The sequence below is a fragment of the Pantherophis guttatus genome, chromosome 2, assembly GCF_059756535.1.
Source record: "Pantherophis guttatus breed Tessera chromosome 2, ASM5975653v1, whole genome shotgun sequence".
NCBI classification, from domain to species: domain Eukaryota; kingdom Metazoa; phylum Chordata; class Lepidosauria; order Squamata; family Colubridae; genus Pantherophis; species Pantherophis guttatus.
Window position 1 is genome coordinate 2,427,645 of NC_142064.1, and position 23,727 is coordinate 2,451,371.

Sequence of the window (23,727 nt, forward strand, 5' to 3'; positions counted from 1 at the left end):
AATCTCCCTAGATTGCTTTCCTTCTACTGAAAACGCCCAGATAAGGCTTCAGAGATCTCTGGAGGCGTCAAGTTTATCCCGTTTGCAGCTACGCAAGGATTCCAAGCTAGGTCCCAGCTTGACTCCTCCTTCCAATTTCCCAACCGGAACTGACCTGCAGGCGCAGAAGGTTGGAATGGAACAGGTTCTCGGTCTCCTTGAGGTGGCTCAGCTCTTCGTTGGTGGGCACCTTGTACAGCTCACTTTTGCCCAATTTCACCGGCTGCAAGAGGCCTTCGGAAGAAGAAGCCCGTTTCTTTCCCCTTGGTTTCTCTTCCTTAGAGATGCCATTTTGTTTCTCTTCATTCTCCGGACCTTTAGTTCCCTCGTCACTTTCAGGTAACATCTGCAGGTAACAACAAACAAAAAGAAGAAGAAGATCATTCAACAGTGAAAAAAGGAAAGTTCTACATTTAGGGAAGAAAAACCAAATGCACAGGTACCGTATACGTGGTACCTCACTCAATAGTAGTAACTGTGAGAGGGATCTTGGAGTCCTAGTGGACAGCCATTTAGATATGAGCCAGCCGTGTGCAGCAGCTGCCAAAAAAGCCAACACAGTTCTGGGCTGCATAAACAGAGGGAGAGAATCAAGATCATATGAAGTGTTAATACCACTTTATAATGCCTTGGTAAGGCCACACTTGGAATGCTGCATACAGGTTTGGTGGCCATGACATAAAAAAGAGGCTCTAGAAAGAGTGCAGAGAAGAGCAATGAAGTTGATTAAGGGACTGGAGGCTAAAACATATGAAGAACGGTTGCAGGAACTGGGTATGTCTAGTCTAATGAAGAGAAGGACCGGGGAGACATGATAGCATCTTCCAATATCTCAGGGGCTGCCCCAAAGAAGAGGGAGTCAAGCTATTCTCCAAAGCACCTGAGGGCAGGACAAGAAGCAATGGGTGGAAACTAATCAAGGAGAGAAGCAACTTAGAACTAAGGAGGAATTTCCTGACAGTTAGAACAATTAATAAGTGGAACTGCTTGCCACCAGAAGTTGTGAATGCCCCAACACTGGAAATTTTAAAGAAGATGTTGGGTAACCATTTGTCTGAAGTGGTGTAAGGTTTTCCGCCTGGGCAGGGGGTTGGACTAGAAAACCTCTAAGGTCCCTTCAACTTTGTTATTTTATTCTATTCCATTCACCCAAATAAAGATGCTGATTTTGTCTTTAAGAGTCTTGCTACCTGGTCTGTTTTAACACCGTGGTCACAAAAGAGGAAGCCCCTCCTGCTTTTCATACCTGTTCTAGATCCTTTTTTCCACCTTGGGTTAGTGTTTTTTTCAACTTTACCAACTTTTAAGAGGTGTGGACTTCAACTCCCAGAATTCCCCAGCCAGCCAATGCCTCTTTGAGCCCAAGAACAGAATTAAGCCAACTAATTCTCCTCCTTCACAAACTTTTAAACTGTATTTATTATTTATTCCCCTCCTCCGTGAGATTTTAAGCTTTCCTTTATCGATAACATTTGTATAGTTATTCCATCTTTGAAAACTACGCTGCTCAACAATTACACAGGCAGTCCTTAACTTGCAGCCTTTTGTTTAGTGACCATTCAGACTTCCAAACGGCCGTGAAAAAAAGGAATTATGACTGGTTTTCATGCTTAAGACTCTTGCAACCTCCCCAATAATAGTCTTGTGATCAAAATTCAGACACTCGGCCACTGACTCGTATTTATGACGGTGGCAGTGTCCAGGGGTCACGTGACCCCCTTTTCTGACTTTCTGACAAGAAAAGTCAAGGGGAAAGCCGGATTCACTTACAAACCGTGTTACTAACTGCAATGATTCACTTAACAACCGTGGCGAGTAAAGTCATAAAATGGGGCAAAATTCACTTAACAACCAAATCGCTTAGCAACACAAATTTTGGGCTCAATTTTAGTGGTAAATCAAGTATTACCTATAACTGCCTGCTCTTTTTATGCCATACTTTAATACTGCAATACTATTTCTCTTTTCAGCCCCCCGTTATTTTATTTGTTTATTAAATTGCTATGTCACCCATCTCCCATTCAGAGTGACTGTGGGTGGCTCAGGTATTGTGGAATCAAGTAAAAAATAGTTAAGACGATTAAGAGCAGGGGGTTGGACTAGAAGACCTCCAAGGTCCCTTCCAACTCTGTAATTTATGAAGATTCTCAGTCATCCAGGTCATGGTTGTCCCAAAAGTGCTTTTCTTCAAGAGGCAGCTGGACTTTCTAGTTTTTTCTTTTGAAGACTTTTCGCTTTCTCATTCAAGAAGTTTCTTCAGCTCTTACTGAGACGGTGGGGAATGGAAGGATTTATATTCCTTGCAGACAGCTGGTCATTTGCATCCTTTTTAGAGGGCCAAAGAGGCCATCTATGTCCAAATTGAACAGCCCCCTCTCAATAGAGTGGGGGGAGGGATTTGATATCATCTATCTCCAGTCTACAACACAGTTGTAGCAATTCTAAGAAGGCTCCACACCCATTTGCACCACTCAGGTGACCCTGAGGACTACAGACAAACCTCCAACAAACTTGCTAAAAAGGATGCAAAGGACCAGCTGTCTGCAAGAAGTATCAATCCTTCCCTTCCCCACCATCCAGTCAGAGCTGAAGAAGCTTCTTGGATGAGAAGCGAAACATCTTCAAAAGAAAAACCACAAAAGTCCAGTTGCCTCTTGGAAAAAAAACCCTTTTGTTGCAGGAAAAGAAACGGAACCAGGCCAAGCTCTTCAATGCAGGAAAGAGTTTATTGTGCACGGTTCAAACAGTCCAAAGACAAGCAAAAAGTCTGAACACTGATGGCTTCTTCTGGCCATGTATTCATACAATTTAAAGGCAGAGTTATTACAGAGAGTGATACATTTCACACGTAGAAGCTGCCCTTTCGTCTATCTCTAGGAAAGGAAATAACAATCCTGTTCTCACAGACTCAAGTTCTCTGCTCCGGAGCTCAAGACATAATAAAAAGGAGATAAGAGGCTTGGAGACACCTCAAGGGCAGTAAAGGAAGCAGTACTTCTCATCTAGGGATATACATGACATTTGGGATGCAATAAACAATAAACAACAGGATGTATCTGTTTAGGGTCAGTTTGCCCTTTTACAATTCTGTGCCTACGTCAAATAGGCATCAAAAAGCTATAGAAATAGAAATCAAAGAGCCTTGATAGTACAGTGGTTTAATGCACCCTGTTATTAACACAGCTGCCTGCAATTTCTGCTGGTTCGAATCTCTCCAAGGCTCAAGGTTGACTCAGCCTTCCATCCTTTCTAAGGTAGGTGAAATGAGGACCCAGTTTGTGGGGGCAATAAGCTGACTTTGTATAAAATATACAAAAGTATGAAGGCTATTGCTTAACGCAGTGTAAGCCGCCTGAGTCTCCGGAGAAGGGGGCATATAAATCAAATTAAAAAAAACAAAAAAACCTTTTGTCAACTTAGCACCTTGGCACGGAAGAGGCACTTCTGTCTTGACCAAAGATTTAGAATTATAATATTTGAATTTTGTCCCAATATCGGATCTTAGCCTAGCTCACTTTGGGACACCCAACTCTGTTATTCTGTTCTAAAAGATTAAACTTAAATAAGGTTCCATCCTTGGGATCTCATTTTTGAGTGAGAAGCCAACAGGCAGGCATCCCAGGTTTGCAGGAAATAAATAAAAGCATCCTGAAACAAGGCAACGGAAAGGAGAGCCAAGTCCTGGTCCATCTGCAGCCACCAAACTTTACAAAGTGGCTTTGGTGGCCCATAAATCTTCTTCACAACTGGCTTTGGCTGCCTGAGCTGCTGCAAGAAACAGAAGGCAGCATAAAATCAAATATATTTTGCAGGAAATACGGGGTGGGGGGGGCGAGGAAAAAAAGTTCCTTTCCCCACCCACCCTTCCCAAAAATTAACTACATCGCGATGCTGAGATGCATCCAAAAAGGAAAAAAAAAACTATTCACATATGCAGAAATGGATAGATTAACTTTAAAATTAAACAACAAGGAAGACTCACAATATTACAAAATATGGGACGGAGGGTATGAATGGATCAATTGAAAGAAAAAAAAATTAAAATCAAATACAGTAAGAAATTAAGGTTAACAAATTTACACCGTCATTAAGAAATTAAGGTTAATGTATATATGGACTTACATGTTCAAATATAGATAGATAATCCTGTTTGTTAGGGTTTTTTTTAGTATATATATATATATATAATTTAGAATTGTACCTTCTTTTTTTAGAATTGAGAACGTTTTGTACAATCTTTTATCTTTTTATATTGAATAAAGTTTGTTTTTAAAATCGAAAAAAGAAAAAAAAAACTCAGAATAACAAAAGGGACCCTCGAGGTCTTCCAGTCCAGCCCCCAGTCCAGTTCAACAGATCAAGCTCTGGCCAAGTTGGGACCAGGCTAAGATTGTCTTCCACCCCCCCCACCTCCACCACCCCCCAAAAAAAAAACCCCTGAAACGAGGCGAGGGAGAGAGACTGGGGCAGCCCTGGACTACAACTCCCATCGTCCTTGACCCCCCCCGGCCGTGGATGATGGGGTTTGTAGTCCGAGGAGGAGACGGGAGAAGCTCCCCGGGGTCCCTTTACGGTGCTGCTTCTCCCCGATCTTTTTTTTTTTCCCCCGCACCGCGCTCCGCTCCGCCGCAAACTCACCTTCCGCCGACCAGCTCGGGCAGCCACGTGGGTGGAACTCGGCAAAAAAGGGGGAAAAAAAGACAAAACCACGTGGAGCCTACAGCGGCGCACGGGCCTCTTCCGTCTTCCGGCCAACAAGTTCGTCACTCTCGGGCTCCGATAGGTTAGCGTCGTGTGGCCCCGCCCCCTTTGTGAGGTTTGGTTGAGAGCGCAAAGGAAGTTTTGCCGGAACGGCTTTACGTGTTCGCGGTTTAGCCTAGAAGTAGGAAAACGAAGAGGGGTCCAACCTCGCCTTCTGTTTGTGGAGGGGGGGCTTCCGGGTTCAGTCGGACCACTTCGCTGGTTTACAGGTAGTCCTCGATTTACCACTGACAACTCGTATAGTGACCGTTTGAAGTTACAACGGCACTGGGAAAAAAAATAACTTAGGACTGTTTTTCACACTGCATCATGGTCACATCACATTGTCGTGGAAAAATAAAGAGATGAATTTCAAAATCAGAAAAAGCTTTATTTTGGCCAAAAGGTTCAGATAGCATAATATTAATCCTAACATCTGAACAAGGATTCTGTTTAAGATATGTACCTATATACTAACAAAAACAGGAAGTATCTTAGATCTGCCTCTTTAGCTAGCCTTCCCTTGTTTCTTAAGCAGGAAACTCCATGTGGGCTCATTCTGCATTTTTAACATAGGACCTCTGCGGTTTGACTTCTTGAACTTTCCAACTGTAGAATGTGTGTTAATTCTGCGGTTTAACTTTCTGAACTCTGCAACTTTCTCAAGTCAAAAGAGCCCTTCAGAGATCATGCAGGCTGACCCCGTATTATTTCACTCTTATATCCAATTTCATTTTACGTCCTGCCTTAACATGATCAAAATTCAGATGGTTGGCAGCTGGCTCGTATTTATGACGGTTGCAGCGTCCCGGGGCGGGGTCACGCGATCCGCTTTTGTGACCTTCTGGCAAGCATAGTCGATGGGGAAGCCAGTTTCACTTAACAACCGGGTTACTAACTTAAGAACTGCAATCATTCACTTAACAACTATGGCAAGAAAGGTCGTAAAAGGGGGCAGAACTCACTTAACAAATGTCCCGTTTAGCAACAGAAATTTGGGGCTCAATGGGGGCCGTGACTCAAGGACTACCTGGATATTTTCAGAAGAGGGACAACCATTTAGGAGGCTCGGGGTTTTGATGTACATCAGCGCATGCAAAAACCACAGGAAAAAAATGTGAAGATTGCAACAGATTGTCCTGTCTCGTGATGCAATCGAGCGAGTATTTTTCAACCTTCGTGACTTTAAAATGGGTGATGGGTTATCACAGAGAGGAGGGGCCCACCTATTTTCCAAAGCACCCAAAGGCCAGACAAGGAACAATGGTTGGAAACTGATCAAAGGAGACATTTCACCAGTTCTAGTTCCACTTCAGGCATGAGCCTTGGCTGGCTGATTTTCAACCAATCACCAGGAGACCGTGAGTTCTAGTTCTGCCTTAGGCATAAATATTGGATGGCTCTCTTTGGGACAATCACCAGGAGACAGTGAATTCTAGTTCCACTTCAGGCATGAGCCTTGGCTGGCTGATTTTCAACCAATCACCAGGAGACCCTGAGTTCTAGTTCTGCCTTAGGCATAAATATTGGATGGCTCTCTTTGGGACAATCACTAGGAGACAGTGAATTCTAGTTCCATTTCAGGCATGAGCCTTGGCTGGCTGATTTTCAACCAATCACCAGGAGACCCTGAGTTCTAGTTCCGCCTTAGGCATAAATATTGGATGGCTCTCTTTGGGACAATCACTAGGAGACAGTGAATTCTAGTTCCACCTCAGGCATGAGCCTTGGCTGGCTGATTTTCAACCAATCACCAGGAGACCCTGAGTTCTAGTTCTGCCTTAGGCATAAATATTGGATGGCTCTCTTTGGGACAATCACTAGGAGACAGTGAATTCTAGTTCCATTTCAGGCATGAGCCTTGGCTGGCTGATTTTCAACCAATCACCAGGAGACCCTGAGTTCTAGTTCCGCCTTAAGCATAAATATTGGCAGGCTGGCTTTGGGACAATCACTAGGAGACAGTGAATTCTAGTTCCACTTCAGGCATGAGCCTTGGCTGGCTGATTTTCAACCAATCACCAGGAGACCCTGAGTTCTAGTTCTGCCTTAGGCATAAATATTGGATGGCTCTCTTTGGGACAATCACTAGGAGACAGTGAATTCTAGTTCCATTTCAGGCATGAGCCTTGGCTGGCTGATTTTCAACCAATCACCAGGAGACCCTGAGTTCTAGTTCCGCCTTAAGCATAAATATTGGCAGGCTGGCTTTGGGACAATCACTAGGAGACAGTGAATTCTAGTTCCACTTCAGGCATGAGCCTTGGCTGGCTGATTTTCAACCAATCACCAGGAGACCCTGAGTTCTAGTTCCGCCTTAAGCATAAATATTGGCAGGCTGGCTTTGGGACAATCACTAGGAGACAGTGAATTCTAGTTCCACTTCAGGCATGAGCCTTGGCTGGCTGATTTTCAACCAGTCACCAGGAGACCCTGAGTTCTAGTTCCGCCTTAGGCATAAATATTGGCAGGCTGGCTTTGGGACAATGACCAGGAGACCGTGAGTTCTAGTTCCACCTTAGGCACGAAAATAGCTGGGTGACATTGGGTCAGTCCCTATTTCTAAACCCAACCCACCTAACAAGGTTGTTGTTGGGCAAATGAAATTAACAGGAGGAAGGAATATTATGTCTATTTACTGCCTGGAATTACTCATTGAGGAATCAAAGAATCCAATCTTTCAGCTTCGTGGAGTTCCTCTGCAAGAGCATTGAGTAGGGAAGGGGATGCGCTGTTAAGAAGTACGGAATATTAATAAATTGTAGAACTTGATTTCCATTCCAGAAAACCGCATTACCCCTTTTGGTGGTCTTCCTACTAAATACCAGTTTCTCTGGTGTCCAGCAGAGGGCGCCCTTGGTTTTGCTTTAAGAAGAAGAGTTGTTGGCAGGTGTCCCAGGTGTGTGCAATGGCAGCCCCGCCCCTTTTCACACCCAAAGTTTTATCACAAGAATGGAAAACCCTACCCCACCCGTGACTTTTTTCTTTACACTATCCCACAAGTGCCCGAACCTCCTGTCTCCATCCGTGGCTCTTTGAGGGATTCATTAATTACGAGAAGCCATAGCTTGTTTCACTGTCATTTATTGGGTAAGCCGTAATTATAGGAAGCCATGGTTCGTTTAGTTGCAGTTTATTGGATAAATCACAATTTAGCAAAAGCCATAGTTTGTTTAGCTGTAATTTATTGGATAAATCGCAATTTACAAGAAGCCAGTTTGTTTAACTGTCATTTATTGGATAAGCCACAGTTATAAGAAGCCATAGTTTGTTTAGTTGCAGTTTATTGGAGAAATCACAATTTAGCAAAAGCCATAGCTTGTTTAGCTGTAATTTTTGGATAAAGCACAATTTACAAGAAGCCAGTTTATTTAACTGTCATTTATTGGATAAGCGACAGTTATAAGAAGCCATAGTTTGTTTAGTTGCAGTTTATTGGAGAAATCACAATTTACAAGAAGCCATCGTTTCTTTAGCTGTAATTCATTGGATAAATCGCAATTTACAAGAAGCCAGTTTAACTGTCATTTATTGGATAAGCCACAGTTATAAGAAGCCATAGTTTGTTTAGCTGTAGTTTTTGGAGAAACCACAATTTACAAAAAGCTATAGTTTCTTTAACTGTAGTTTATTAGACAAACTACTATCCTGAGCCAACAGTAAGAATATTCCTATGATCGGGGAGCACAGTATGTCAACTAAGGGTCTCTTACTCAATCTGTCCCAAGCTACTGTACAGGTAGTCCTTGCCTTACAACAGTTCATTTAGTGATGGTCGAACTTATAACGGCACTAAAAAGTGACTTGTGACCGTTTTTCACACTTACGACCAGAGGTGGTATTCATCCGGTTTGTGAAGCTCACCCCGTTATGCAGCACTAGGGATTCGACCCACTGAACTGCTGAACTTTCAATCGACAAGCTCAGCATCTTAGCCACTGAGCCACCATGTCCCTTAACAACCATATTACTAACTTAATAACTGTTATTAATCACTGCAGTTATTAACAACCATATTACTAACTTAATAACTACAGTGATTCACTTAACAACTAAGGCAAGTAAGGTCATAAAATGGGGCAAAACTCACTTAACAAATGTCTCACTTACCAACATAAATGTTGGGCTCAATTGTGGTCATAAGTCAAGGACTGCCTGTAACTACTTGAAGTAAGATTTAAGATCAGTATCCCAAAGGAAGTTTACATTCTTATGTTAAGTATTATTCGTGTCCTTAAATTATTCTCAGGAAATTCAACCTTATGCTCACGTTTTATTATATTACCTATATGTACACTCATAAAGATTTATTATAATTTTATTGTCACTTTGTTATTAAACATTATATAGAATAATAAGACCAAAAAAAGAGATAAAATTGAAGAAACGGGGAATTTACATTTGACCTAAAAATTAAAAGTTTTTCAACATTTTATTAATCAATTGTAAATAAGAGTACATTGCATTGATTTTAAAAGCTTGTATATCATTATGAAGATATAAACAGAATATAAATATCAAGAACAAAAATAAAATGATAAAGTATGATAAATTTTATCCAGACTACGAGAAATCTGTTCAGATTAAGAAATTTAACAAAATCAGAACATTTCTCGTTTTATATACATCCAAACTAGACTATGTTGTTTCTCTTTGTCATAGAATATATGTGGGTATATGCATAATTCTGTATCTATATTTATTTATTTGTTATATTATGTAGTAGATATTGGAGGTGGTGACCATTTGAGAGCTGCATGCAACGAAATTTCATTTTAATGTATGCCGATTAGTGTACATTCGAAGTGACAATAAAATTATTCTAAGTCAGTGATGGCTAACCTTTTTGCCATTGTGTGCCAAAAGCGGGGAGAATGCGGGGAGATCGCGCATGTGCCCACACCCATAATTCAATGCCCCCTGCTCCCCGCCCCCCCACACGAGCATGTGACCCCTCCCCCCCCGCTCCCTACGCTTTTGGCACGCAATGGCAAAAAGTGGGCCCAGTAGGCCTGTTTTTTGCCCTCCCCAGGCTCCAGAGGCTTTCTTGGAGCCTGGGGAGGGCGAAAATGGCCTTCCCCACCCCCTGGAGGCCCTCTGGAGGTTGGAAACGGCCCGTTTCCCGACTTCCAGTGGAACCAGAAGGCCTGTTTTTCACTCTCCCCAGACTCCAAAGGCTTTCTTGGAGCCTGGGGAGGGCAAAAACTGTCTTCCCGCCCCTGGAGACCCTCCGGAGGCCAGAAACGGCCCATTTCCTGACTTCCGGTGGGCCCGGAAGGACCAAAAGTCAGCTGGCCAGCAAGCTCCTGTGTGCTGGAGCTGAGCTAGGGCAATGCTTGCATGCCCACAGATATGATTCCAAGTGCCACCTGTGGCACGCGTGCCATAGGTTCGCCATCACGGTTCTAAGTTCTCAGTTGTCCGTGCTCCTGTCAAAGCTTACCATGGGACTATTGCTACGTTTTCAATCTTGGCAACTTTATGTGGACTTTTAAACTCCCATAATTCCCTTAGCCAGCACAGAATTCTGGGAGTTGCAGTTCTTAACACCAGGTTATACTCTACTGGTCACTAAAACCCACTGAGGCTGCTCAACTTGGTTTACGGTGGTTTACACTGGCTTGTATCCAGCAGTGAAATCCAATTATCTTCGCTACCGGTTTGGGAATGGGAGTGCGCTAACCCTAACCTCTTCTGCACCTGCGCAGAGGGTCAAAAATGGGATGTAATGATGTCCCAGCGGGTGGGGGAAGCCTTCCACTGCCGGCGCTACCAGTTCGTGCGCGCTGGATAGATCCAGCTGGATTTCACTGCTGCTTGCATCTGCGGTTACATCAAAGCTTAGCCTAATGGTGGTTTGTACATGATTTGGCCCAATGCATTAATGTGATCTTATTGCATAAACCAGACCATAAGCCCTGTTCTGGGCAGAGGGAGTGAGAGATATCTATCTATCTATCTATCTATCTATCTATCTATCTATCTATCTATCTATTTATCTATCTATCTATCTAGTTAGGAAATGGTCATTGTCTAATAGTTGGCCAGGTAATATATAATCCAATATTGTATGTTTGTAACATGTAAATGTATTATGTTGCTTTAAGAACATTGCTGAGTCCTTATGCATCCTGATCGGATGAGCTCTGTAGCCAATGGATTTAAGGAGAGCTTAATATGGTGGACACTACACCATATTTTTACCTGCGACTATGCTGTAACTATTTTTGATCTCTCTAAATGGTCATTGTTTGAGCATGTTTTATTTATTACTGTTTCCTGATATTTATTGAACTGTTTTTATATTGTTCCTAAATATTCCTTGTATTTTTCTTCAAACTGGTAAGAAGATTTTATATCCCTGGATTGATCTTGTATTGCACTTTATATGGCTAAGACTTGGATTGTTAAAAGGACTATGAATCTATCTTCTACCTATCATCTAACTATCATCTCCAGCTATCTCTATCTATCTCCATCTCTATATTGTATACACACATATACATATACAGCGTGTGTACATAAATGTATATGTATATATGTGTCTATACACACACACACACACACACATATATATATATATACACATATACATGATCCATTGCCTACATTTTATTGCACCTTTCATGACAATTAATTTCCCACCTTAATCATTGCAAAGGATTTTGGAAATAACGTCTAATAATCAACACTGAGGAATTGTCCTCTTTCATTGAAAACAACATTTCAATCAACTCCAACCTCCCCCCCTTCCAAAGTCTTAATGGTTCCGTCCATTTAAGAGCCCCCACCGCCAAAGAGCTTGGACAACAGAGCCGGCAACCAGCCAATCCCTGAAGAAGCCTGAATACTTTTTGACAAGCAGCGTCCAATTGCCGAACGCTCCCTTCCCTTTAGGGCGGGACCCGTGAGAATTGAGTTTTAGAAGGCAACCAATGGTATAACGGTGGGGGGCGGGACTAGGCTAAACATTGGACAAGAGAGAAAGGCTCCCCTTTAGGGCGTGACCCATGAGAGTTAAGCTAAGGAAGCAACCAATGATATAACGTGGAGGGCGGGGTTAGGAGTGGGGTGGGGAGATCGAGAGAACGTTCAGCCCAGTCCATCAGAGCGCTGGTAAAACCTTCCCAATAAAGCCGCCTCTGACGTCACCGGGGAGAAGGCGTTGCCAAGGCCGCCTCTGACGTCACCGGGAGGAAAGGCGTTGCGAGCGCCACCCCCCCCCCCACGCGTGCGCGTGCGCGTAGAGGCAGGCAGGCAGGCGGCCGGCCCGGCCTCGCGCCTCCCTGCCCAGGCAGGAAGGCGGAAGCGGCGGAAGCGGAAGCGGCAGGCCGGAAGGGAGGGCGGGGCCTGCCGGGCGGAGCGGGCGCGTTCCCGTCAGCGGGAACGACCGGCCGAGGGAGCGAGCGGCGTCGCCGTCACAAAAGGAAGCAGCGTCGTCGTCGTCGAGGGGGCCCCGCGGCTGCCTCGCTCGGTGGCGGAGGCCGCGCTCGTCCGCCTTTGCCTCCCCCCCTTCCCCTCCCCCCCCCGCCGCCGCCTCGCCCAGGGCCTCCCCTCCCCCACCCTCCCCTCCCCCACCCCCCCCGCACGGAGCAAGAGGATCGCGGCGGCGGCGGGCGGGCCGGGCGGCCTGGCCCGGCCTGCCCCGCCGCGGCCAGGCCCTGCCCGGCCTGAGCGGCTCCCGTCTCGCCTTCCTCCTCCTCCTCCTCCTCCGGGGCCGCCATGGCGCAGCAGCAGGTGAGCAGCTCCCAGAAGGCGCTGATGCTGGAGCTGAAGGGGCTGCAGGAGGAGCCGGTGGAGGGCTTCCGCATCACCCTGGTCGACGAGTCCGACCTCTACAACTGGGAGGTGGCCATCTTCGGCCCGCCCAACACGCTCTACGAGGGCGGCTACTTCAAGGTGAGGCCACGCCCCCCTCCGCTCCCCCAAGCCCCTCCCCCCCAACCGTCCCCCACCCCCCCACACACGCCCCTCCCCCCCCACAGCGCCCCCTGAGGGGAAGGAGGGAGCAGGCTCTAAAGGAGAGGAAGGGGCTTCTCTGCCCCCCCACCCCCCACTCCCAAGGGTTTGGCACCCCGGTTTTCAAGGGGAGGGAGGGGGGGTCTCTGCCTTTGCACCCCGCTTTTTCATGAGGTTCTCCCTGCTTTTTCATGAGGGTCTCTCCGCTGTTGAAGGAGGGGTCTTTAAGGGTTTGGCACCCCGCTTTTCCTGAGGGTCTCCCCACTTTTTTAAGGGGAGGGGGAGCTCTCCCTGCCTTTGCACCCCACTTTTCATGAGGGTCTCCCTGCTTTTTCATGAGGGTCTGTCTGGTTTTGTACCCCACTTTTCAGGGCGGTCTCCCCATTGTAGCACCCTTGCTTTTTCATAAGGGTATCTCCACTTTTTCAAGGGGAGGGGGCTTTCCCTGCCTTTGCACCCCAGTTTTCCTGAGGTTCTCCCTGCTTTTTCATGAGGGTCTCCCCAGTTTTGAAGGAGGGGGTCTTCAAGGGTTTGGCACCCCATTTTTCCTGAGAGTCTCCCTGCTTCTTCATGAGGGTCTTTTTGGCTTTGCACCCCACTTTTCAGGGCGGTCTCCCCATTGTAGCACCCTTGCTTTTTCAAGAGGGTCTCTCCACTTTTGAAGGAGGGGGTCTTCAAGGGTTTGGCACCCCACTTTTCCTGAGGGTCCCCCCGCTTTGGCATCCTGCTTTCTCCTGCGGGTCTCCCTACTTTTCATGGGGGACAAGTCTCTCCCTGCCTTCGCACCCCAGCTTTCCTGAGGGCTCTCCCCAATTTTTCAAAAGGGTCTCTCTGGTTTTGCACCCCGCTTTTCCTGAGGGTCTCCCTGCCTGTGCCAGCCCTCTTTTTCATGAGGGTCTCTCCATTTTTACAGGTTTGCAACCCCCCCCCCGGGGACCCCCCCGGGTTGGCACCCCCTTTTTAATGAAGGCCTCCCCGCTTCTCATGAGGGTCTTGAGTTTGCTCCCCACGTTTCACTCCAGTCTCCCGCTTTGCCCCTCCCCCACCCTTTTTATATGATGGCCTCCCCATTTCTCATAACAGACTCGCCGGGTTTGCACCCCGCTTTCTAGTGAGGGTCTCCCCGCTTTTAGTTGACGGAGGAGTCTCTCTGGCTTGACACCCCACTTTTCATGGCAGTCTCCCCGCTTTGGCACCTTGTTTTTAAGGAGGGACTCCCCTCTTTACATGAGGATCTCCCTGCTTTGGGCACCCCACTTTTCATGGGATTCTCCCCGCTCTGACACCCCAGTTTTCATGAGAGCTTCTCTGCTTCTGTACTCCGCTTTTTATGAAGGCTTCCCTGCTTTTGCAACCCATGTTTCATGACTGTTTCTCTGCTTTGCCTCCCCCCCCATTTTAATGAGGGTCTCCCCGTATTCAGGGGCACCTTTTCTTCTTGCTTTGTTCCTCTGAGACTCCCTTCTCTACCCCCCCTCCCTGCATTTCAATGAGAGAGGAGGGGCTGTGTCTGGTCCTCTTAGCTTCCCCCCCTCCCCCAATTTCCCCCCTTCTCCTTAGGCCATCTGGGGAAAACCCGGCAACTGGGAAGGGTGTGGGGCCCCCCTCCCTTTTCAGGACCCATCCCTTTGCTTTTCTCCCCCTGCATTTCTGAAGGCTGACAAAGGGTTTTTTCCCCACATTTTAATTAATTTAATCTTCCGTATTATCTTTTTTTTTTCTACCTTGTTATCATTGTGTAATCCTCCCAGAGCCGCTCTGACAGATGGGGCAGCATATAAATTTAATAAATAAATAAATAAAAATAAAATCAGCTCCGCTTCTCCTCCTCTCCCCCCCCCCCGCCCCCCAGGGAGACAAAAGGATTCTCCGTGCCTTTGGTTGAAAGGTTAAAGGTTAGCCAGATCAGATCCAAAACCGAATTGCATGGAAGGCTGCCCAGAGTCGCTTTATCCGTGAGAGAAAGTTTATCTCGCCTATTATCTCACGCAGTTTTATGTGAGATGAGCCGCATATAAATGTAATGAAAAATAAATGTGTACACAAACCAGAATGCTGTTGGGAGGACTGGCAGAATTTTCATGGAAAGAACTGGCTTGCTTTAGAACCCAAAGTGGACAGGTATTTTTCTCTTGGCGTTTACCTGGAGCACTTTGGATCTTGAAAAGGATCCTTCGAGGGGTGCACTGGATCCCATGGACCAGTCGCCGAATTTGTGGGTCCAGTAAATAATAATGGACATTTCTAAGCTGAGTTTGCATTGGAGGATGGACTGGAATGCCTTGTGTTTCAGGAGCATATTGTGAATGGTTCATTTAATTCAGGGGTGGGGAACCATGGCCCTTTGATGAGTTGTGGACTTCAATTCCCAGAATTCCTGAGCCAGCCATGATGGCTCAGGAATTCTGGGAATTACAGTCCACAAGTATACCAGTGGCTTGCCACGCTGACACAGGAATGCTGGGAGTTGAAGTCCACAAGTCATAAAGGGCCACACTTCTGCTTAATTGATTATTTTCATTGGAAAGACCTTACAAATCAGGAACAACTGTTAGGAGGAGGTTGGGGGGGAAAAAGCATTAAAAAGGTTAGCAGTGACGATATGATCAGGGCCCTTCCCCTGTTTTTATGAGGGTCACCCCATCTTGTCTTTTTTTTTTTTTTTTTTAATTTCCTTGCTGCTAACATTTATCAGTCTGGGCAACCTATTTGCTGGTGCACTGGCAGATGTGTTAACTTCCGGTGTAAAATGCTAGGGAAATGTATGTTGTTGTTGTTTTTAATCCTAGAGTTTTAAAAGTGTGGACGCCAAGTAATTCTGCTATGCATTGATTTGAACTGGAGAGGGAAGGTGTTGAATGCAGTATTTGAGGTGAAATTATAAACAAATGAACTTTTAGAATGTGCTTTGCAAATTCTGGTAAAATAACTGGATCCCCTATTAAGCGAAAAGTCGTCTTATTGGGTGAAAAATATTTTTTTATGCATGTGCATGTTGTAATATGTAAGTTGATGGTAGTCCTTTGTGGGGTGGTTTTGTCTACTTACTTTGTATTTTAAGGTAGGGGTGTCCAACCTTGGGACTTGTGGACTTCAACTCCCAGAATTCCCCAGCCAGCATGGGGAATCCTGGGAGTTGAAGTCCACAAGACTTAAAGTTCCCAAGGTTTGACATTCTTTTTCAAGCCCTTCCTTGGGAGGCCAGTGGCTGTTCTGAATGCACAGGGACCCCAAACAGTTATTAAAATATATCTTGCAGTATCCTACCTTTACCTGCTACCCAGGTAGATATGTTCGAGACTGAAATTATAAGCGTGACATGTTCTTGTTACTCAATTATACTTGCCGCGTTTTAAGTTGTAGCTAAGGACTTGGCTGATAGCTGTACTCTTCAAAACTCGGATTTAATTTTAGAGCTGTATCATGAATCGCAGAATTGATTGTAACTGATCATAGGACTTGCTGATTAATGTGAGTTATCAACTGACATCTGTGTTTCTCCTTATTCAAAGCACTTAAAAGTAAGTCAGAATAAACTAGGATTGTCCTAGTCACACCACACTAGAAGGCCAGGATTAGGAGAAATGAGCAGACAGGGTTCCCAAAGGGCTAAACCCTCAAATGTAGGCTGTGGTATATTTGCAGCCCATGACTTTTGGCTCCACGTCACAGCAGCTCAACGTCCAAGAAATTTCATGAAACCATAAACCTCTCGCGCATCTTTTCTGTGGAGAGGCCAGCTGGAAGTTTTCAACCCACAGGGGAGCAGCAGTTATCCTAAAGCGGTTGTCAACATGAGACTGATAAGGGATGCCGGCCTGAACCCCTTGGCGGGAGAACCCATAAAAATGAAAAACGGCATTTTTAAAAAGCTAGCATCGTGAGCTTTGTTGTCCTGAATATGAAATTTCATGTCTTTGTAGACAGCAAAGAGAGCTAAAATACCCGGTCCAGCTCATCCCTGGCATATTATGGAAGGCGGATTAGGAACATAATGGTTCAGTTGGATCAAACCCAGGTCCAGCGAGGCAGCTATCTTTCATCAGCCGGCAGCTGAATGCATGCAGGACAAGGGATGGGGGGGGATGACCTTGGTTGTTTTTCCAGAGCGTGTGGTATCCAGAGAGATGCTGCTTCTATCTGTGCAACAAAATGCTTAGAACCATCAAGGGTGTTTTCTTCAGTCCTTCTAAAAAAACAACAAACAACCATATGTTCTGGAGACCACCATTGCAACTATTGGCCCTGATGCAAATAAAATACAGAGTGCATTAATTCACGCAGTAATTGTAGCTATCTAGGAAATCAGAGACTTAACTGAAATTTTCTGGAAGGTTTTTAAAAGCTCAAGAGACCACCAAGGACTTCCCCAATCCTCCTCCTCTTCCCTGCAAACCCCACTCTTTTCTAGCACTGATGATGTTACTTAGTTGGGTCATGAAACGTCTGCAAGAAAACCACCAAGCTCAGAGAGCACCCAGGACCTCTCATTTCAACCCTGAGCTACAAATATTCTCCTTTATTGTTGGGTAAAGGTTCCACAAAATGGAGCAATGCAGTGAATAGCATAAGGAATTATATACAGTAAATATGTTACTTTGATAAAGAGCAAGCAATTAAAGTCAAAGGGAGCACAGGGTCTTTCCTAGAAAAATGTCAGTAGGAAATCTAGTCCAAGCTTTTTGGCTTTTCACAAGTGTGGCTCCACAACCTAAAAGGCCCTCGTGGCCTCTCAAGGATCCCTGCATCCTTTGAAGATTTCCTTACCTGTTTCTGAATGTTTCTCCATTCTTTTTCTCTATGAATTAGGTTTTTAACAGAAGAAAAACTTTTTCTTCACGGGTTGGTCTTCTGTTGCCACTGTCAAAGGTTTTAGATTTCATAATCAACAAAGGGGGAAAAAAAGGCCATTCTGGAATCAATAGCTCAGAGGCATCCGGTTGGGTATCTTTTTGAACACGGGACACTAATGTTATGATTTTAAAGGTTCTTTTTTTTTTTTTACAGTGTTTGAGGAAATTTATCAATCAGACTGGTCTACTTCTCAGAGCTGTAGGAAAAAATACCCTACCGTATATTGATCCTGGACCATAGGATACGAGCGTTCCATAAAACCAGATTTTTCTGCAGGTCCAGATTCAGAATGTAGGTAGATTTGCAAACACAAGAGACCCCGAAATTTCTGTTGCTTACTCAGACAGTTGTTAAGTGAGTTTTGTCCCTTCCTTGACACAGTTGTTACCTGAATCACCACACAGTTATTAGCATGGTTGTTAAGTGAATCTGACTTCCCCATTGACTTTGGCTGTCAGGAGGTTGCAAAAAGGGGGATCACGTGATCCCGAGGACACTGCGAACGTCATAAATGTGAGCCAGGTAAATTTTGATCACATGACCGTGGGGATGCTGCAATGGTCATAAGTGTGAAAAATGGCTATGTCACTTTTTTTCAGTATTGTCATAAGTTCGACTGGTCACTAAACAAATGGTTGTAAGTCAAGGACTATCTGCAATAGCATTTGGGATGTAATTTTCAACCATAAACTGGATTGCAATAAGCATCTGTGTTTTGTATGCCCTCTGCTCTTATTCCGATCAAGTTTTGACTGGTTTCTCCTTAATTCCAGGTTGCTTCTCTGATGAGAGGAGAGGAGAGGAGAGGAGAGGAGAGGAGAGGAGAGGAAATAGAATAGAATAGAATAGAATAGAATAGAATAGAATAGAATAGAATAGAATAGAATAGAATAGAATAGAATAGAATAGAATTCTTTATTGGCCAAGTGTGATTGGACACAAGGAATTTGTCTTTGGTGCATACGCTCTCTATTTATTATTTTATTTATTTATTTTATTTATTTTATTAAATTTGTATACCGCCCTACTCCCGAAGGACTCAGGGCAGTGAACAGCCATGAAATAAAACATATAAATACAAAATTTAAAATAGAGATAAAACAAGTTAAATAAATTTGGCTGAACCATATTTAAAACCCCAATAATTTAAAACCAAATTTAAAATTCTCATTTAAAAGAGGAAAAGTTTAGGTCAGGCCGGCTTGCTGGAATAGGAACGTCTTAAGCGTGCGACGGAAGGTACGCAGATCTGGAATCCTCCATATCTCGGGGGGGAGCTCGTTCCAGATAGTAGGTGCCCCCACAGAGAAGGCTCTCCCCCTGGGGGCCGCCAGTCGACATTGTTTGGCCGACGGCACCCGGAGGAGCCCCTCTCTATGGGAGCGTACTGGCCGGTGGGAGGCTATTGGTGGTAGCAGGCGGTCCCGTAGATAACCAGGTCCTAAGCCATGGAGCATAAAAAATACTCTGTGCATAAAAAATACATTCATCATAAATCATAAGATACAACACTTAGTGATAATCATAGGATACTAAATAAGCAATCAAATCATACTAAGAAACTAAAACAATATAAATCATAAAGCAACAAGGTTAATAGTCATGAGTAGGAGGAGATAGGTAATATACAGCCTTAGTAAATAGTTTGACAGTGTTGTGGGAATTAGTTTCCACCCTTTGCTTCTTGTCCTGCCTTCAGGTGCTTTGGAGAATAGTTTGACTCCCTCTTCTTTGTGGCAAACCCCGAGATATCGGAACGCTGCTATCATATATGCATAATTTTGTATTTATTTATCTTGTCATGTTTCATGTAGTGTATATTGGAGGGGGTGATCCTTTGAGAGTTGTAGGCAACGAAATTTCATTTTAATGTATGCCGGTTAGTGTACATTCAAAGCGACAATAAAGTTAGTCTAAGTCTTCTAAATCATGTCACCCCGGTCCTTCTTTTCATTAAACTAGACGTATCCAATTCCAGCAACTGTTCTTTAAAATCTAATTTAATGAAAAGGACCAGGGGTGACATGATAGCAGTACTCTTAATATCTCAGGGGCTGCCACAAAGAAGAGGGAGTCAAGCTATTCTCCAAAGCACCAGAAGGCAGGAGAAGAAGAAAAAAAGGATAGAAACTTATCAAGGAGAGGAGCAATCTAAAACTAAGGAGAAATTTCCTGATAGTGAGAATGATTAATCAGTGGAATGACTTGCCTCCAGAAGTTGTGAATGCTCCAACACTGGACGTTTTTAAGAAGAGATTGGACAGACATTTGTCTGAAATGGGATAGGGTTTCCTGCCTGAGCAGGGGGTTGGACTAGAAGACCTCCAAGGTCCTTTCCAATTCTGTTATTTCAAGTTCACTAACCTTAGGGATGGACTACTAGAAAAAAGCCAACGAGAGAATTTGGAGTTCAGCCTAGCGATAATTGTGGCTAGTCTTAAGAGCACCGTCCCATTCATCTTTGGCAACCTTGAAGGAAAAAGAGATGCTCAGAGGCTAAGAAGGGGATTTACGTGCATTTTTCTCAAGCAGATCTGTTGATGGCCAGGACCAGCTGTATCATTTCCAAAGATTAACACGGTGCCACACGGCTATTCTTTGGCACCAGGAATGCTTGTATGCTCTCAGCGTAGCTCCTTGTGGCTCTTAAAAGGTTGTGTGGTTTTTTTTAACTCTAATCTTGTTTTCTGTTGACCTGCTGGGAAAATAGATCTCTCGGTCTGGTTATAGTGGCATGACATACAGTAGTGGCCAAAATTGTAGAAACCTTTTGGGAAAAGTGTATTTTCTAAAAGTAGCTAATAACACCACTTTTTGTTTTGGAATAGTCCCATAAAATTATAAATCAGTGGAAAGATAATTGAATCAAGAACGTAATGCAATAACTTTTATGAAGGATTTCCTATTAGAATAGCAGTTACAGTATAAAGAAGAAAAGTGAAACACATAGAAAAAACGAGATATACAAAAATGATCATGATAGAAAAAAATGAGATATGCAAATATTATCCCCATGTCAGTTAATCCTTAGTTGGGTAACCTTTAGCATGAATTACAGCCTTACAACGTCTTTCCATGGAGGGAACCAAGTCTTTTAGTTCTGCAGCTGTTATCATGTGAAACCAAGATTGAAGGATGGCTTCTATTAACTGGGTTTTATTGCTGGGTCACTTCTGACTAACCAGTTTCTTCTCCATAGATTTTCAATTGGGTGAAGGTCTGGGCTATTCCCAGGCCATTCCAGCAGTGGAATAGGATTACCTTGAAACTCCAAAAAAGAAAAAAGTGGTGTTATTAAGCCATCAAACCTCAAAAATACACTTTTCCTAAAAGATTTCCACAATTTTGGCCACTACTGTAATGAAGAATTTTGATGTCTTCCTGCCAAGTAAAAACGAAAGATTGTTGCGGCCTTATAACGTTGATACAGGTAGTCCTCGGCTTAGGACCACAATTGAGCCCCAAATTTCTGTTGCTAAGCGAGACAGTTTTGCCCCATTGTATGACCTCTCTTGCCCCTGTCGTTAAGTGAATCATTGTAGTTGTTAAGTTGTTTGGAAAACAGTTGTTAAGCGAATCTGGCTCCCCCATTGACTGTGCTTGTCAGGAGGTCGCAAAAGCGGATCACGTGACACCTCTACCTCCTCTCCTCCCCCCCCGCCCCGGGAAAATGCATCCGACATTAATACGAACCAGTTGCCAAGCATCCAAATTTTGATCACGTGACTGGGGGGGGGGGATGCTGCAACGGTCGTAAGTGTGAAAAATGGTCGCCATTCACTTTTTGTTGGCGTCGTAACTTTGTAACGGTCACGAAACGGGCTGTTGTAAGTCAAGGACTCCACCTGTAGCTGAAATTGAGCAGGTCTGTTTTAAATGGGATTGACACCTGGATACCCAGGTATTTATTTACTCTGCAGTGATCAGTGAACCATAGAGTGGGATTTGCAGCACCAGCAGAGAAGGGACTTTGTTCCCAATATCAGTTGCCAAGAAGCTGTCATGGAAGCTCATTCGCTCTGGCCCCTCGGCACGCTAGACGGAAATCACCACGCGTGGCTGCGCTCCCAACCCTTGCTCGGGTGCTGGAGGAAATCCTTGCCAGCTGGTTGGGAAAAAAATCTGAATTTCTTTAAGGCTTTGCCAACCAGTATCTTTTCAATCAGTCAATCAGAACAGAGCCGGAAGGGACCTTGGAGGTCTTCTAGTCCAACCCCCTGCTCAGGCAGGAGACCTTACGTCATTTGAAGAGCCTTGGTGGCGCAGCAGACTAAAGTTAGTTTAGTTTAGTTTAGTTTAGTTTAGTTTAGTTTAGTTTAGTTTAGTTTAGTTTAGTTTAGTTTAGTTTAGTTTAGTTTAGTTGATTTATATACCGCCCTACTCCCGAAGGACTCAGGGCAGTGAACAGCCACAAGATAAAAACACATAAATACAAAATTTAAAAACAGAATAAAACCGAATTAAACAATTTGGCCGAAGACAGATTTAAAACACCCCAATAAATTAAAAACGAATTAAAATTTGCACTTTAAAAAGGGAAAAATTAGGCCAGGCTGTGGCTGGCACCAAAAAAGTGCTGTTAAGTAGCACCAGCTGCCTGCAATTACTGCAAGTTCAAATCTCACCAGGCTCAAGGTTGACTCAGCCTTCCATCCTTCCGAGGTAGGTAAAATGAGGACCCGGATTGTGGGGGCAATAAGCTGACTTTGTATAAAAAAGAACACCGCTTGGGGGGGGGAGGTGCGAAAGTCCTACTAAGCAGGTATATACAAAAGTATGAAGGCTATTGCTTAAAAAGCATTGTAAGCCGCCCTGAGTCTCCGGAGAAGGGCGGCATATAAATCGAACCAATAAATAAATAAACAATAAATAAATTTCAGACATGTGGCTGTCCAGTCTCTTCTAAAAACCTCCAGTGATGGAGCGCTCACAACTTCTGGTGGCACACAGTTCCACTGGTTATTTGTTCTCTCTATTAGGAAGTTTCTCCTTAATTCCAGGTTGCTTCTCTATTTAATTAGTGTCCACCCATTGTTTCTTATCCTGCCTTCTGGTGCTTTGGAAAATAAGTTGTGGGGGCCCCCCTCTTCTTTGTGGCAGCCCCTCAAATACTGGAAGCTGCTATCAGGCCTCCCCTAAGCCGCCTCTCCCTTACGTTAAACATACATAGTTCCTTCAACCGCTCATCATGTGGATCCCTGATTATCTTATTCTCCTCTCCACTCTTTCTAAGATCCCAGTATCTTTTTTTGGTATTATGACCAGAACTGGGTGCATTATTTCAAGAAGGACTAAGGGGGGCATGATAGCAGGAGTCCAGTATTTGAAGGGGTGCCACAAAGAAGTAGGGGGGGGTTGTCATTATATTTTCCAAAGCACCAGAAGGCAGGACGAGAAGCAACGGATAGAAACTAATCCAGGAGAGAAGCAACCTGGAATTAAGGAGAAACTTCCTGACGGGACAGTGAACCAGTAGGACAGAAGTTATGGGTGCTCCATCACTGGAGGTTTTCAAGAAGAGACTGGGCGGCCACTTGTCTGAAATGGTAGAGGGCAGGGGGGTCAATGTTTAAGCGTGAGTCAGCCTCGTTCACCCCCCTGGGGAAACTGTAATTAATTGGAGGTGAATGGATCTTGTTTTCCATGCTGTATACTTTCAAAGAAAGAAAACCCGAATGTATTCTAAGAAGCATTTTATTATAAAAGTAAAAAACTATCTAACTACATTTTACCGGCAGTTATCTCATAGACGGACAAAAGAAGTAAAAATCACTCAAGGCCTGCGGGCCTTGAGTACCCCCTACCCTATACGAGTGACGTCAAGCCGGCCATGCTCCCCTACCCCCACTCCCCGAGGTCAAACAACAACCCTGATGCGGCCCTCAATGAAATCGAGTTTCCCTCCCTTGGTGTAGGGCCTCCTGCTTGAGCAGGGGGTTGGACTAGAAGACCTCCGAGGTCCCTTCCAGCTGTATTCTGACGGAAGGGTGGCCTTACCAGTGCAGTATAAAGCTTCCTGTGATCCTCTTTGTTTTTGCCTGCAGTTTTGCTACCCTGGTTCTTGATCGTGCATAAGGGAGCGTTTTTTTTTTTTATCTTCACAGCCCTTTTACTCGATAGATTCTCACTCCTTCT

General features: G+C 44.5%; 2 protein-coding genes across 7 annotated transcripts in view; one reads left to right on the forward strand and one right to left on the reverse strand.

The window, feature by feature from the left end:
- The window catches only part of NOL6 (nucleolar protein 6), an 84,266-nt gene extending 79,462 nt beyond the window's left edge, over positions 1–4,804 (reverse strand). Inside the window, exons 1-4 of one of the 5 annotated variants that reach the window (XM_060684455.2) lie at positions 4,678–4,776; positions 3,642–3,807; positions 1,810–1,835; positions 155–385 (exon numbers count right to left, since the gene is read on the reverse strand). In XM_060684455.2, the coding sequence (XP_060540438.2) occupies positions 155–385; positions 1,810–1,835; positions 3,642–3,729 (345 nt within the window). In that variant the 5' untranslated portion in view covers positions 3,730–3,807; positions 4,678–4,776. Of the gene's footprint in view, positions 1–154; positions 386–496; positions 687–1,809; positions 1,836–3,641; positions 3,808–4,677 lie in introns of those variants that run through there. The other 4 variants (XM_087885463.1, XM_087885464.1, XM_087885465.1 and 1 more) reach the window with 4 other exon arrangements.
- Positions 4,805–11,878: 7,074 nt separating this feature from the next.
- Positions 11,879–23,727, forward strand: part of UBE2R2 (ubiquitin conjugating enzyme E2 R2) — a 60,511-nt gene continuing 48,662 nt past the window's right edge. Inside the window, exon 1 of one of the 2 annotated variants that reach the window (XM_034441955.3) lies at positions 11,879–12,678. In XM_034441955.3, coding sequence (XP_034297846.1) covers positions 12,502–12,678 — 177 coding nt within the window. In that variant the 5' untranslated portion in view covers positions 11,879–12,501. The remainder of the gene's footprint in view (positions 12,679–23,727) is intronic. The other variant, XM_060684429.2, reaches the window with a different exon arrangement.